The 15,542-nt window shown below is 46.7% G+C and overlaps 1 protein-coding gene across 2 annotated transcripts; it reads left to right on the top strand.

The window, feature by feature from the left end:
* Window positions 1–1,991: 1,991 nt before the first annotated feature.
* Window positions 1,992–15,272, top strand: LHX9 (LIM homeobox 9; the record flags this gene model as incomplete). 2 transcript variants are annotated; one of them, XM_083867893.1, is made up of 5 exons in its annotated part: window positions 1,992–2,165; window positions 3,852–4,054; window positions 4,790–5,145; window positions 10,555–10,757; window positions 15,206–15,272. In XM_083867893.1, 5 exons carry the CDS (start codon window positions 1,992–1,994, stop codon window positions 15,260–15,262), a joined length of 993 nt encoding a protein of 330 aa, XP_083724019.1. The 2 variants fall into 2 exon arrangements, with proteins under 2 accessions (XP_083724019.1, XP_083724018.1); XM_083867892.1 differs by lacking the exon at window positions 15,206–15,272 and adding an exon at window positions 11,904–12,161.
* Window positions 15,273–15,542: the final 270 nt, after the last annotated feature.

Genomic DNA, 15,542 nt, shown 5'->3' with positions numbered 1-15,542 from the left:
GGGCGCTCTCCCGGTCCCGGCGGGGCTGGGGATGGGGGGAGCGGCTCCATCCCCTCCCCGGGCACCGCGGCCTCCCGAGCCGAGACAGGAACGGGGGGCTGGAGGAGAACTGGGGATCCCGAGCGAACGGCTCCCGTGTCCCGGATTAAATCACCTTGTTTATTTTTCCTGATGTCGTATTGTGCTAATTGACTTGTTTTCTCCGAGAAAAGCCTATCTTTTCCTCCTCCTTCCCCACACACAGATGTTTTGGGGTTTTTTCCCAGTCCGGGAGTGCTCTGCAGAAGACTACGGTTTCTGGAGGGATCTGCCCTTTTTAAGGGAGATTCCCTCAGCCCTTTTTGAGTCTCGTTGGTTTTATAGCTATTACTCCCTTATTAAAACACACACATATATACAACACATTGATTTCCATCCAAAAGGGCTAATTACATTACTTACAGTAAATAGCAGCCCTGCTGTCCAGGGTCTAGTGTGCCAACAGAGAAAAAAAAAATCCCGGCTTATTTCACTTGATTGACTTCATCTTTGTGTGAAATTGTGTTTTATGAGCTGTATTCTGGCACTCGGAGGAATGTAACAACATTCAATCTGCAAATAACATTAATTTTAGCTACTTAGGGGGAAAGAGAGGGGAGGAAAGTGGCTGCCTGAATCTTGGGTTACATGGAAGAGGTGACTCGAGGAGCCCCTGAGGATGTCTCCGGGATGCTTTGGAGAGGAAGTGGGGGCTGGGGTACTTCTTTCGCTAGTGGCGCTGGGGTTTGGAGCGGAGTGTCCCCCGGGGAGCAGGGAGCGCAGCACTGCCGCCAGGAAGATCCTTCAGTGGGGATCGAGGTGTCAGGAAACAGCCGGCAGCTGTTTCGGGGAAAGGCAGGGAAGAGTGGTGTGAAAAGTAAGTAGGAGAACGGGGAGAGGAGGGGAGGGAGAGCAGACAGGAGATTAGGCAGGAAGGAATGCACGGCCCGGTCCCGTGCACACGGTGATCGCTGCAGCCCGGGCCGGGAGCGTGCGAGGGGAGAGTCCCCTGTCCTGCCGCGGCTGCGGGCGGGGGCTCCGCGGGCAGCGGGGCGGGCAGAGTCCCGGGAACCGCTCCAGCCGCCGGGCCGGCCCTGCCCCGCCGCTCCCCTCTCCTCAGCATCCCTCCGCGGGCCCGGGGCAGGGCAGGGGCAGCGCTCCGGCCGCCCCGTTCCGCCTCGGCCGCCCCGCTCCGGCGCTCCTCTTCCTCTCCCGTTCCCGCGGCGGGGCCAGGCACGGCGGGCCGGCCCGAGCGGAGATTCCCGCGGCGCGGCCCGGGGGGAGCGGGGCCCGGGGGGAGAGCGCGGCCCCGGCCACCCCCGGGCCACCCCCGGGCCACCCTGCCCCTCGCCGGGCGCCGCCGCCGCCAACTCCCGGGACTCCGTGTTTGGGGGAGGTAATAAATCCCACCCCACCCACAGCCCCGACCGTAATGTTTGTCACTGCTTGCCCATCACTAGGGGTTGAGAGGAGTATGACAGGTCTTTGTTGTCTGAATAAAAATCAGTGGCAGCTCAAGGGAGAGAACTCCTCCTACTAAATTATCAAAAATGGGCTGGCTTTAGTCTCTTAACAAATTGGACAGAGCTCCGGAAAGCAGCAGTCCCAAATCCAACCTACAGGCACTGGGAACTTTAAAGCAACCAGGGACTGCTGAAAATAGCACTTCTTTTTTGCTTTCTTTGTATTCAAAACTATATCCTTTCCCGACCGATTCTGCTGCCCCAGGTCCAAGTCTCTCCAGTCAGAAGCCCCAGCTCTCCAGAACAGTAACAGATCCTTTAGCTCGCTTTTATTATTTTATTTTTTAAACTAATTATTATTACATTTTTCTCCCCCTTATTTGTTTTCTGCACATCTTCAGGAAGCCCTCAGTTCTTGCGCAAAGAGAAGCTCCTATTGCAACCTCCCTTCCCGTGCTGTGCTCCTCGGTGTAAACATTTTGGATGATCTAAAGACTCTGGGGTCTGTATATGGAAATAGTGGGGTGCAGAGCAGAAGAAAATACTTGTCCTTTCCGTCCCCCAGCCATGCTTTTCCACGGGATCTCCGGAGGCCACATCCAAGGAATCATGGAGGAGATGGAGAGGCGATCCAAGACCGAGTCCCGCCTGGCCAAAGGGGGACAGATGAACGGCCGAGACACGGTAAGAAAGGAGCTGGCGCTCTTTGCGAGGGAATCCCTGCAAGCATGGACCCGCATCGGGACAGACCCCGGCTTTGGGGAAGAGAAAGACGCTGCTCCCTTCTGTCCCTTCCCTGTCACCCCCTGCTTGTGGAACCCCTCCCGAGGCTCCCTGTAAACCCATCCGTAGCGCTGGGCGCTGTGCTGGCCAGGCTCGGTTATTCATTTGTCTAATCCGTGTCGCTCCGTGTGCTCTCTGGAGTGACGGGGAAACTGCTCCAATAAATCCCAACGGCGCCGGGGTCTCAGCCCTTGCTGAGCAGCCTCCTGCCCCTGCCCGGCTGCCCGCGGCCGCTCTGCCCTGCGAGCTGCAGCTCCCGAGGTGTGCTTTGCTTTTATTCTGCGCTTCTGGCACCTCCTAAATTAAACCTCAAACCGCTACCGCTTACTTTTCCTAACTGTCTTTGGTCTGAAGCGTGCTACTGGTACAGAGGCACCACTCTTTCGGAGTGTTATGCCAGCCGACTACTTTGCTTAGAAAGTAACATCTCTTTCCTTAGTAAAAAGGACCAAAGTCTTCAGAGATGTACTAAGGGATGGCGGAGAAAGCGAGTGTCACGCTGGGCTTTGTGCAAAGCGAGATCTCCCTTTCTCCAACTTGTAGGGCTTCCGCCGATGGCGCACAAGGCTCTGCACACAAAGTAACGGCCTGGAAAACTGCTTTAAGGCTTAGGGCGATAGGCTCCTTTACCCTCTCTCTCGGATAAACTCATGCTTTGTTACATGAGGATTTGCAATGTAAATTTAACTTACCTTTCAATCGCTAGAAAGGAAAAGGGGCGGGCGAGGAACACAAATTCAGATTGAAAAATGAATGCGGAGTTGCCACTTTAAAACAGTTGCGACTTTAGAACAAGATGTTTGGGATTCCCCCCCCCCCCCCCCCCCGTTACTTTACCAGCAAAAGCTGCCCCAAGTTTCAGAGCCGAGCTTTTGTCTCGGCCGTCCCTGGTCTCCCTTTGTCCCGAGCGGCACTCCTCGTGGGGAGCAGATCAATGGCAACTCGCACAAGTTTACTGACAAAAACAGGCTGCTTTGAGCTGCAACCAGCCCGTGCCACCTCTCTGCCCACCTCCCTGGCCGGGCTGGTGAGCGTTCATACTCGCTGCTCCTTACACCATCCACCTGTCTACTTTCTCTTACTCCTGTTTTAAAGGGCCTTTCTTTCTCCAGAGACGCGGTTGCGGCTCGTTTAAATACGGGTCAAAATTTGCCAGAGAATGAGGGCAAGCCTGAACCCTTTGCCATAAACTTTAGGAACAGCAAACCGGTATATTTCTACTTTAAAATGCTGTTCCTGTGAAGTGCTTTAAGATTAAAACTCTAAAACCCGGGGAAGCCTCAGACTTTAAGTTTAGAACCTCAGAAAAGAATGGGCTCTGCTTTTCTTATTGCGGCCTAATCGGCTGCTTTCACGTATTGAAATGCCATGGGATCGTTAGGAGAGGTTTGCTGTGGGTCACGGTGAACATTCACTAGCGGGGAGGGCCCCGGTTTCCCCTCAAACTTCCCGCCGGGAGCCCGAGTTTTGTCCCAGAGAGCCGCGCCTCTGTAGAGCCCCAGGCCCTGCCAGGAGCCGTCCCCAGCCCGGCCTGCCCGCCTGCCTTTCTCTCCCTGTCTCATCCCTTGTGGTGTGGTTGTTTTGCAGAACATGCCCCCCATGAGCCCCGAGAAGCCTGCTTTGTGTGCTGGTTGTGGAGGGAAGATCTCAGACAGATATTACCTGCTGGCTGTTGACAAACAATGGCACCTCAGGTGTCTTAAGTGCTGTGAATGTAAACTGGCTTTGGAGTCAGAGCTCACCTGCTTTGCCAAGGACGGCAGTATTTACTGCAAGGAGGATTACTACAGGTACAGCAACCAGTCCTCATGGGTTCAAAACACATCCCCTCGAAAGGCACTGTGAACCGAAAGGCTCTTTTCTCCACACGGGCTTTCAAAGGTAGCTTTTCGCAGTCAGCGATTCCTCAGTGCCCTCAGAAAAGTCTCGCACGTTTCAAACCCGAACGGGCCGCGCTGACGGAGCGTGTGTGGCCGTGCACAAACAGGCCAAGGCTCTCCCTCCCCAAAGACCCGGCCGAGATCCCCAGTGCCCGCAGCCTGCCGGTTTTCCCGGGGGCCGGGCCCGGGGAGCGGCCCCGCGTGTCCCTGTGTCACCGCTGTCCCCCGGCCTGCGGCTCCTGGTGCTGGCAGGGACACCGGGACAGCGGGGACCGACCCCGGGCCCTGCTCACGGGCAGCGCCTTCGCCAAAGCCCCGGGAGGATAGATCAGCTCGGCGGGGAGTGCCCGGCGCTCCCCCGGGGCCCCAGGGCCGGCTCCCGGGGCTGTCCCGACATCCCCGGGCCGGGGCACAGCCGGTGTCACTGCCCGTCCCGGGGCCGGGGCACAGCCGGTGTCAGGGGCCGGGGGCACAGCCGGTGTCACGGGCCGGGGGCACAGCCGGTGTCACGGGCCGTCCCGGGGCCGGGGGGCGCCACTCTGGCGGGGCCAGGCTCCCTCAGGTGGCGGGAGGGAAGGCGGGAGGCACCTGGGCAGGCTCTGCCTCTGCCGTTCCAGTTGATGCCCACTTTTCTGTTTCCTTCAGAAGGTTCTCCGTGCAGAGATGTGCCCGCTGCCACCTTGGGATCTCAGCCTCTGAAATGGTCATGAGAGCCAGGGAATCGGTTTATCACCTGAGCTGCTTCACCTGCACCACCTGCAACAAGACTCTGACCACGGGCGATCACTTTGGCATGAAGGACAACCTGGTTTACTGCAGGGCCCACTTCGAGTCCCTTTTGCAAGGAGAATACCCGCCCCAGCTGAGCTACACCGAGCTGGCCGCCAAGAGCGGGGGGCTGGCCCTGCCTTACTTCAACGGCACCGGCACGGTCCAGAAGGGGAGGCCCCGCAAACGAAAGAGCCCTGCCCTGGGAGTGGACATCGTCAGCTACAACTCAGGTGGGGAGCACACCCGGTCCGCGTCCCGCTGCCCCCAGCGGAGCGTTCCCGGGCTTCCCTCGGCCGGGCAGCGCGGGAGTAACTCGGCCAGGCCAAACCTTGCTTAACCATTGGAAAATCAAACAAACAGCCCTCTGAGGGTTGGAGCGTTTGCAGGAAAGCTAACAGCAGCCCTCCTCAAAGGCTGTCTTTGCCTATTAATGTCAAACACCCAAACCTAGCCACTTCCCAGGGTAAAGACAAAAAACAAAAAAACCCAAAAAAAAAAAAAAAAAAAAAAAACAAAAAAAACAAAAAAAAAACCACCAAAAAAAACCCAACAAAAAACCTAACCCAACAAACCAGCCCAATCCCAAAACCACATAGCTTTTTCCATGTTGGAATCTCAGAGATACAGTTATCATTATTTATATTTGATTTGATTAGCTAGAAGCATTTCACCACTTAAATGTGAAATTAGGAGTAACCAAAGGAATCAGAAAAAATAGAATAAAAGTTATAGTATATGGTTCCTATAATACCAATGTAGTATACATATAACTCGATTTATATATTGAATTTATAGTGATTAATTCTTCAGGCTGAATAATTCTGATTTACTGACACACGAATGATCAAACTGTACAAGAGGTCAACGAATAAATGTTGTTCCCTGTAACTAAACCCTAAAAAATGTAATGAAGGAGAATGGTTTCTGTTCTCTCAACAGTAGGAAAGGAACAAGTGTTGGCCTATATTAAATATCCTCTCTAACTCCAGTCACTGAGCACCCAAACCGTGTACAAACAGTGCTAGCGACCAGAATTAAAGGAGTTTCAGGTATGACCAAGCAGTTGAGGCAGAGTTACATCAGATGAAAGATGAAAGCAGTAAGGGTAAATACGAATTAGCAGACTCCCGATCCAAAATTGTTTGAGCGAAACTTCATCTTCCCGTGGACGGTAACAGAGGAGAGCGAGCTGTGTGAAGCAGGAGGGTGCTCCCCATGGAGCGCGGCCGGGGCAGGGCCGGGGGCTGCGGGGCCGGGACAGGGCTCAGGGCCTCCCCTCCCCTCCCCACACCGCGGGTCGGTAACAGGGCCCCGCTCTCGGCCCGGGCTCCCTCCCCTGCACCGAGTTCGACCCGCCGCCGCTGAGATCCACAAGGAACCTTCCACCGCCCCCTGCCCTCCCCAGCCCTCCCCGGCAGCTCCTCGGGCCGCTGTGCACGGGCTGTAGTGGGAACCGGGGGCTCCGCAGGGCCACTGCAGCTCCTCTGATGCGTAGACCTCGGAGCCAGGGTAATCACTGCGCTAATTGTTCCTTGTTAATTGAAGATGACATTGGAATCCCTGGCTACGGAGCGGCTCCCAATCAATCCTGAAAGCTGCTAAAGAAAGGGGGACCTGTAGCGCGGCCAGGACTCATTCAGCCCCAGGCTCCAATGGTGCCTTTCCCTGCGCCCGGCTCTGCTCTGGTCTCTGTCCCTGCTCCGCACAGCATCCCCCGAACCCCCAGATTGCTGAAGGGAAATAAGTCTAGGGACAATTTAGCGTTAAAATTAGAGTCAGAAGTTGTGATAAGATGAAGAGTTGTGGATATGATAAAGCTCCCCTAAAATTCAGATCGGGACTCAAGAGAGACATTATTTGCGGACGCTGACATAATTTTTGTGTGCTGGTCTTAAAACTTCCCTTCTTAACAACAACGGGCCATAAGATGTACCACTGACTCCAAATCAGATTAAAAAGCGCCACCCATTATGGAGATACAGTTCACTGCATTGAGAACTCACAGAATCCTCCGGGCAACGGAGAGAAAAAAGAACAAACCAAAACAAATCAGCAAACGCTCTGATGCTTTGGACTCAGGCTAGATGGCTGAGAAATCTTCTCTGTTAGGGCCGTGATTTAATTTTTTATAAGCATTATCTAGCTGTGTCCAGGGCTGACACATGGTCTGGAGAAAGTTTGCAGCCAAACCGGGCATCCAGTGCAAACGGCTCCAGCCCATTGACCCACTGCCTCCACATCCAGGGGCAGGAAAGCGAGTCTGAAACAGCCACGAAATGAGTTACAGGAGATGAAATCGCTTCTTGAGAGAGGGGAAAAAAAGTCTCTAACTAATTGGCAGCCACTTCCCCACACATTTTTCGTTCTCTCTCGCCCCGTGACTCAGTAACTGCTCTTGCACGTAATCATTTACACAGGGCACGCAGGAATTAAATGTGGGATGCGCTCGGAGGGGGCAGCGGGCCCCGCACTCCCGGGCGGTGTCGGGGCCGTGTCACCCCGCGGTGTGTCCCCTGCGCCCCGCGGGGATGGCGGGCCGGGGACAGCCGCGGGCACGGCACGGCACGGCACGGCACGGCACGGCACGGCACGGCACGGCACGGCACGGCACAGCCCCGCACACCGCCCCGCCGGGGCGCTCCGAGCCGCGCTGCTCCGCGCCCTGCCCGCGGCTCCTCACTGCCCGCACTCGGGTCTGGGGGCGCCGCCGCTGGGGCCTCCCCGGTGAGCCCGGTTACATCCCAAAAGTCCCAGCCGCAGTCCGTACCATGCGCCAAGCCATTATGGAAAACGAGCCCGAGCTTTAAAAACGAAAGTCCGATGGAGCCAAGAGCTTCACCCAGCTTAGCATGAGCATGTGTGTATTCACAGCCTTCCAGCACGCCCTGGCTGAGATTTGCGTGCACATTTTGTTTCAGGGGAGCTGAGCCCTCGTCCAGAGTGGAAAATCAGATTCTGCTGCAGAATCTGCAACAGCTTTTCTTTTCTGTATTTTGTTTGCTAGTTTAATTTCTTTTTCACAGCTCCTCGGTTGTAAAGTGGAAACACAACAATAAATAACTCTAAATGTTATGAGGTAGAAGTTATTCATCCTTGCGAGCTGTCTGGAATTAATGTGAAAAATGGAAGAAACTATTCAAAAGTACTTAAAACATTCAAGGCTTTCTCTACATTACATCTTATATCATATAATTAACATGTATTTTGAGGGAAACTATGTTGACTTGCAGCTTAGAGGACATAGAAATGAGACAGTGAAGAAGATTTCTCTAGGAAAATATTTTACATATTTGTTCATCAAAGAGCTGTTTACTTTATTTCATTATTTGCGTGTGTGTGTAAAAAACTATGAAGAGTTCACCTGAAAAATTCTTGGCAATAAGAAGCAAACTATTCTAGCTCTTTTGAAAGCAAAAATTAAACAACTCTCCAATTCTGCTGTAAAGAAATGAGCAGTGTCTTGCCTGACTTTGTGCTTTCCCTTAGTTCTCCAGGAGATAGTGTCAGACTCTGCTCTATGATGTGGCCAAACCACACAACACTGTGGAAAACAGAGTGAGCCGTAGTCATTGTATAAACCAGGACTGTCTGAAGATACTTGGAGCCCTCTTCTCATTTTCTCTTGAAAATAAAAACCAAAATAAAGTAGACCACTGACAAAGAAAAAGGAAAAGAAAATGAAAACGAAAAAGAAAAAGAAGAAAAGAAAAAGAAAAAGGAAAAAAAAAAAGAGTACAGAAACAAAGGCAGTAAGCAGGACAGAGGAGCCTGAGGAAGTTTGTGTTGCTGCTGTAAGCCTGAGCAGCCCAAGGAAAACAACACAATCAAGCAGATTGCAACTCTGAAGTAAAACCTGAGGACTGAATTCTGGTACTCTGATTTATGTCAGCTCATAAGTTACAGCCCACGCAGTTTGACTGAAGGCAGTGTGATTGCTTGTGAAAACAAATAGTAAATACAATCCAAACCTGGTCTGAAATTGTTTTTAAGGCAACTTTCAACTCCTGGTCTTTTCAGAAGTGTCAGCTTACTTTGTTTGAAAGTACAGATATACACCTCTTACCAAGACTAGGAGCAAAGCTAGCTATAATTAAATATTCACCTGATTTTCTGTCAAAGTCTTGTCTTACCAGCATCTGTTCATGTTGACTTGTCTTATAATTCAAAAGAGAAAACACCTTCAAGAAGCTTTTTTTCTTGTGGTTTCAAGTTGCTTTGCCTCAGTTTTCAGCACTGCCTACATCAGTGTCTCTGTATTGTGTGCTTTCTCTCTTTTTTTTTCCTCTCTCTCTCTCAATTAGGAATGGGAATCAGCTAGGCCTTGTAAATAATCCAGTAACTATTGGAAAGCAGTTCAAAAATAAAAAAGAGCAACTAATGAAACTCAGTCCAATTTACAGACATTCTGAAACATTTTTAATTAGCTCTTCTTTAATTAATATTCCCTGCTATGATGACACCATTAATTTTCTCCTGTGTGAACTGAGCTATCTTTATAAAATGAGATCCTAGAAATTTCTAACCCTTTTGTTTAAGCTGAAAAGAAAAGCGCAGATGCATTTCTTACTTTTCTTTTTGCTAATACTGTAATTTCTTTCTCCAATATGAAGTAATGATGTCATCACCATCCCCAAACAGCTGCAACTGTTGTGTATAATTCACACCCCTAAAAGTGTTATCTGAAACAAACTTATCTTTCATAGACACTTTGAAAATACTAAATCAGGGAAAGCAGAGAAACTCTTCAAGTTTTGAGCCCTTAGCTGCATGTTTGTAGAAATGTCCAAACCTAGTGCTAACTAAGATCTACTGCTGATTGGGATTGGGAGACTGGATCAAGTCTTGATGCAACTGCTTCCTGGGTATGTTTTACAGATGAAGGGCTTTGAGCAGTTCATACAGACTCCCAGGCAGAGTCCAAAAGCATTTATTTTATCAGCAAAAACCTCAGCTTTCTTGATGAACTGTCATAACAAACTTTCCTGCTGTACATCTCTTTTTATAGGTGCTTGTGATTTGGGGGAAAAGCTCAGGAACATTCAAAATGCTGGTTTGACCTTTACTCTTCTCTCAAGCTAAGAATGTTTCAATGAGTAAGATTTCAAAATCTGAATGAGATTTCAAATGACTCTTTGAGCGCCCAAAGCAAAACCATCACCACAGGGAAAAGACTTGTTTGAAATAAATGCCAAAGGAGAGAAAACTTTCTAAGTCTGCTTTCTAAGTAGGTACAGGCCTGGGGCACATAGCGTGTTATAAGGATAGGAAATTATAATATTCTGGATCTCTTTTGGTCTCATTAATTTTCACATCTGTACTTATCCTTGTACTATCTTCCTTCCTTCCTTCCTTCCTTCCTTCCTTCCTTCCTTCCTTCCTTCCTTCCTTCCTTCCTTCCTTCCTTCCTTCCTTCCTTCCTTCCTTCCTTCCTTCCTTCCTTCCTTCCTTCCTTCCTTCCTTCCTTCCTTCCTTCCTTCCTTCCTTCCTTCCTTCCTTCCTTCCTTCCTTCCTTCCTTCCTTCCTTCCTTCCTTCCTTCCTTCCTTCCTTCCTTCCTTCTCCTCAGGATTTTTGCCTTGATTCATTTATCCCACATGATGCATGGCCACTAACTCTTTGTTCCACTTTGTTTATTTAACAGGTTGTAATGAGAACGAGGCAGATCACCTGGACAGAGACCAGCAGCCTTATCCCCCATCCCAGAAAACAAAACGCATGCGTACCTCCTTTAAACACCACCAGCTTCGTACCATGAAGTCCTACTTTGCTATCAACCACAATCCAGATGCCAAGGACCTCAAGCAGCTTGCCCAGAAAACAGGCCTGACCAAGAGAGTTCTGCAGGTAAGAAGCCACATCACAGGCTTGACAGAATTTTCCCCTGCTAGTCAACAGCCTTTCCCTTATGTGTAACTATAACAATATACATAGAAATACTTTTGCTGGGTGTGTCCCTAGTGGGTGTGCAGAGGGGTATGGTATTACATGGCAGAAGTACCCAGTGTGTGCCTTGCTGCCCCAAGGCAGCCAAACACCAAACTGTGGTTTATGATTAGCTGCATCCTCTGAGGAAAATATCTTCAGAGTCCACCCACCCAGCAGATATCCTGAGGTCAGTGGTCTCTCTGTGGTGATTGCACTAAGGATAGAGGTGGCAAATATACTGATTTTATGGGTGAAGCCTTTGGGCACCTCCGAAGGAGTGAATCTGGCCCCTCAGTAAGCAGACCCCTGATGTGTTTGACCAATATGATCCTCCAGGACCAGCTGGCTCTCCCTCTTGATGCTTGTTAGACAATTGTTTTCCTTAAGGGCCTGCATAGTCAGAAGGCACTTCCCTGTGAAGGACAGCCTAGCAAATTATGTTAAAGATCCCTATATGGTCTGTGATAGCTCAGTGAAGTTAAAACAAGGTATGTTTTACATGCAGAGTGCCAAAGAGGGGCAGCGAGTGAGGTAGAAGGAGAATCTATTAGCAGCAATTCCTTGCCTGTGTTACATGTCACCTCAAACACTGCCAGCGAACCTTACAGAACAGAAAGACTAGATGACCCATATCAACAATCTGTAAGACAGGGATGGTGTAATTACCCCTCCTTCCTCTTCAGCCTTTTCAACTAATCAAGACAAGCTTTCAGCCTTGGCAAAAATCTGCTCACTCACCCTTTGCCTCAATCTTTACGTGTCTCTACCCCAAAGCTACCCAACCCAAGAAACACCCTGTGGCCATCAAGAGTTGCTTTCTTTGGGTAAGTGAGTGAGCAGATTTTTCTCGAGGCTGCTCTCTGAGAGCTGTAAGCACCTGTAGCACTGGGCCTGTACACAGAGAGTCAGTACCACCAGTAGCAAGAAAAGCAATAGCACGACTTAGGTGATGTGCCACACAAAATCAAACATCACAAATGAATTTTAAAAAAAGCAAGAACAAAGACAAAAATAAGCAAAGCGAGACAAGCATCGGTAAAGAAATCCATTGGGATTGGTTTGCAGGTTTGGTTTCAAAACGCAAGAGCCAAATTCAGAAGGAACCTTTTGCGGCAGGAGAATGGGGGTGTCGATAAAGCTGACGGCACCTCGCTCCCGGCACCGCCCTCAGCAGACAGCGGCGCACTCACTCCACCCGGCACTGCGACCACTTTAACAGACCTGACCAATCCCACTATCACTGTAGTGACATCAGTGACCTCTAACTTGGACAGCCACGAATCCGGGAGCCCCTCACAAACTACCTTAACGAACCTTTTCTAACAGTTCATTTTTTTTTTTTAATACTTACTCTTCATTATTATTATTATAATTATTATTATTAATTATTATTATTATTATTTTCAAGCATTTAAAAACAAACAAACAAACAAACCCACAAAATATTTGGGAAAATAAACAGCTTGATGTGTAGCATCTGCAGCCACTTGGCAAATGAGTTTGAAGTAATATGTTGCTATAATAAATGAACATTTATTGTTGGTAAATTGTACTCAAATTCTTTAATTTTATCAAATGACCGAAGAGAAGGTGATGAATCATTCTAATAAGTGCCTCTTAAAATTGTATGTTACTTATTTCCAGAACCTTGAAAAAAATTGATTGTTACCCCTCTCCCCAAAAAAGAGGATTCTATTCCTCCCTGATAACCAGATAAAAACAATTTTAATTATAGCCAAAAAGAATGCTGCTTCAGGATTGTATGTTCACTTACAGCATTTAAGAACCCCAAATTTAATTTTATTTTCATAATGCATCCAAAAGTTTTGTACTATTTATTTTTTAAATGTTGAAAAATAAATACAAAATTAATTAAACCAATCATGGAAACAGTCAGACTGGAAGCACCAGTGCTCTTTTCTAATGCAGTAGTTACAAGCCTGCTCCTCCCTGAGCACTGGGGATTCTCACTGGGATAGCTAAGTGCTCCTCTGTCAGTTCAGCACCCAGCTGGGACGTCCTTGGGCACCCCTGAAAGCCAAGCCTGGGTGGAGGACTTGCAGAGAGACCCAGTGATGGGAGCGTGTGTGGGTGAGGATAGCAGGACCAGGCCGTTGGTCTCCAAATTTGTGCCCCACATTAAGGAGGCAAGATCTAGAAAAAACCCTCCAGAGTGAGCTCACTGCTATAAGTAACAATAGCAGAGTAACTATCAATGCAAGTGGGGAGTCCAACCAATCTGAAATGTTGCCTAGGGAGGGGTTTTAATTTTTGTCTGTCAAGCAGTTCTGAATTTTTGGAATTAAAAAAGATAAAAATTGCAGTTGGCTACATGGCTTTGATGCCGTCCCTTCAAGGCAAACAGGATGTTGCCCAGTTACTTTAGTGAGCACAAAAATAATTTTCAAGAAGGTGTATGCATGTGGACTATTCAAATGAACTTTTGATAAATCCTACTCTTTTTTTTTATTTCAGGGAAAATGGAAATAAGCAAAATATAATTTATTAAGATGTTTAAGGAAAAAAATTCAGTACAATTTATTCAATACTATTTTGAATTTTCTTTAGATGTTTCCTGAGATTGTATCAGACACTTTGTTTAACACAGGAACTTAAAATCTTTAGTTCATTAATAGCTCTAACATTTACTTTAACTTTTTAAACTTTGTATAAAAGAAAAAAATGTTAGCAAAAATCATACAAAACCAGGAATTGGCAGTGAATAATTTCAAAGCCGATAAACTCAGAAGCCTTGTGGATGCTGATCTGAATACATTTCTTAGTTTACAATAGTGATCTTTCTTTTTTTAGTTTTATTTAAGCTAAAAGTCTGAATGGTCTGGGCAGTGGTGAATGTTCATTTGTATCCTTTTATTGTAGTTGAACACCAATTAGATTGTGGAGAGTCTCAGAAACAAAACCGAACAAAAACCAGTCAAGATCTATGTCTTGCTTTTAGTGGATTGTTAAGAATAACTTTGCACATATACCCCACTTTTTAGAAACCATCAAATCTCTTTCTGGTGGTCAAAGTGGCTATTTAATATATTTTAAAGGTGTCCTTTTTGGCTGTATAAATGTGTGGTTACATATTGACAGTTCACTGCCCACATTAAAGTGCATTATTGTAATTTTTGCTCAGGGTTTTTAGAAAATTAGCACAGAAAAGTAGCTTATTTTTAAAAAAGATGATGGAAGAGATGTTAACACTGTAATAGAAGAAAGGTGTGTTTGCCATTATATATTTAGCAAGTATGGTTATCATCTTCTACGGATATTGAATCTTGACTTTTCCTATTTCTATTACCTTATGGGCATTTACCACTAACCAGACCAAAAGACCTTGGTAAGGCTGAGATCTTTATTAATACACTTTTACAGGTAAAAATATTGATACTTATAAATTTTGTTCTTTGACAGAACAATATATGGTACTAGAGATCTACTTTATTAAGTAGACTAATTAAAACTCAGTTCTACTATGTGCCTTATGATATACCTTGGGAGTAAGTTTGTGAAAAATCAGGATATATGTGTTGTTTGTTAAATTAACTGTTTTAAGTCCTTTTGACACCTCACTAGTTTTGTACTGTTTTACCTCTTATTTCTGAAACTCTTTTTATGGTGTATCCTGTTAGAGGGGACAAACATGTCATAGAAAGCAGTTGTGCACTCTTTCAGATATAGTTGATAAATCCAATAATCTTATATATTGAGCTTCGTGTTTATAGTACAGTAAGTGGTCTAGCAAAATTGTCCATGTTTCTTTGTTTATTGATAAATGCATTGTATAGAAACTATTTCCCCTAAATATTTATGGACCAAACAATTGTGATATATCCTATTAAATTTGTGTGAATAAACAATTTTGAATCTAAGGAGTTTTATTTCCCATCAGTTTCTTTTTTTTGGTTTGGGTTTTTTTTTTTTTTTTAATTTTTTAAAATTTAAGGTCTTCGTGTACCCGTGTGTCTCTTTGCTTTTATGGTACCTATGAACAATTGGTATTAAACACAGAAACACGGCCCTTTAAATATTTTAAAGTACAGTTCTTTCATAGGTTTTCAATTTCTTCATATTCAATGTATATGCTACTGCTGGTGCAATTTAGATTTTAGCCTTTTAACCTCCTTTTTTGAACATGCAAAGTAATGCCCCACTGATTTGATACTGAAACCCTGTCTTAGCCCTCTAAAAGAGCCAGAAAACTAGGAGCTAAAGTAATTGCATGACAAGTATAACCTAAATAGTATGATGAAATGAATCAAGATTTAATGCTAGGTATATTGAGCACAAAATAGAATTGCAGACCCCGAAAAGCCAGGTTGCTCTGTAGTTTAATAAATTGTCACTATGATTTCTTTCAGGGAGAACAAATCATGGGGCATTACAGCCAAACATCCCGACGTTTGAAAATTCCCTAAAGTATTAAAAGAAGGGGAAAAGTTTGATCGGAAATCCACTGCAGTGAAGACAAAGACAATATTAGGTTATGATAATCATACATTTAAAAATCTATTGAGCCAAAAAATAAAAATAAAAGACTCGATGTCATTTCCTGAATGTTGACAAAACATACATTATTTTACGGTGTCTAATTAACAGAACTGAAGGCTTCAACAAATTGTGTGGTATCAAAAACAAATTTAGAGAACCTATGTATAAAACCAGAGCAACCTGGCAGCAATCTACCCAGCCCATATT

Source organism: Zosterops lateralis (genome assembly GCF_965231275.1).
Source record: "Zosterops lateralis genome assembly, chromosome: 9".
In the NCBI taxonomy this organism is placed as follows: domain Eukaryota; kingdom Metazoa; phylum Chordata; class Aves; order Passeriformes; family Zosteropidae; genus Zosterops; species Zosterops lateralis.
Note: the sequence above shows the minus strand (reverse complement) of the source record. Positions and strands in the feature narration are given on the sequence as shown.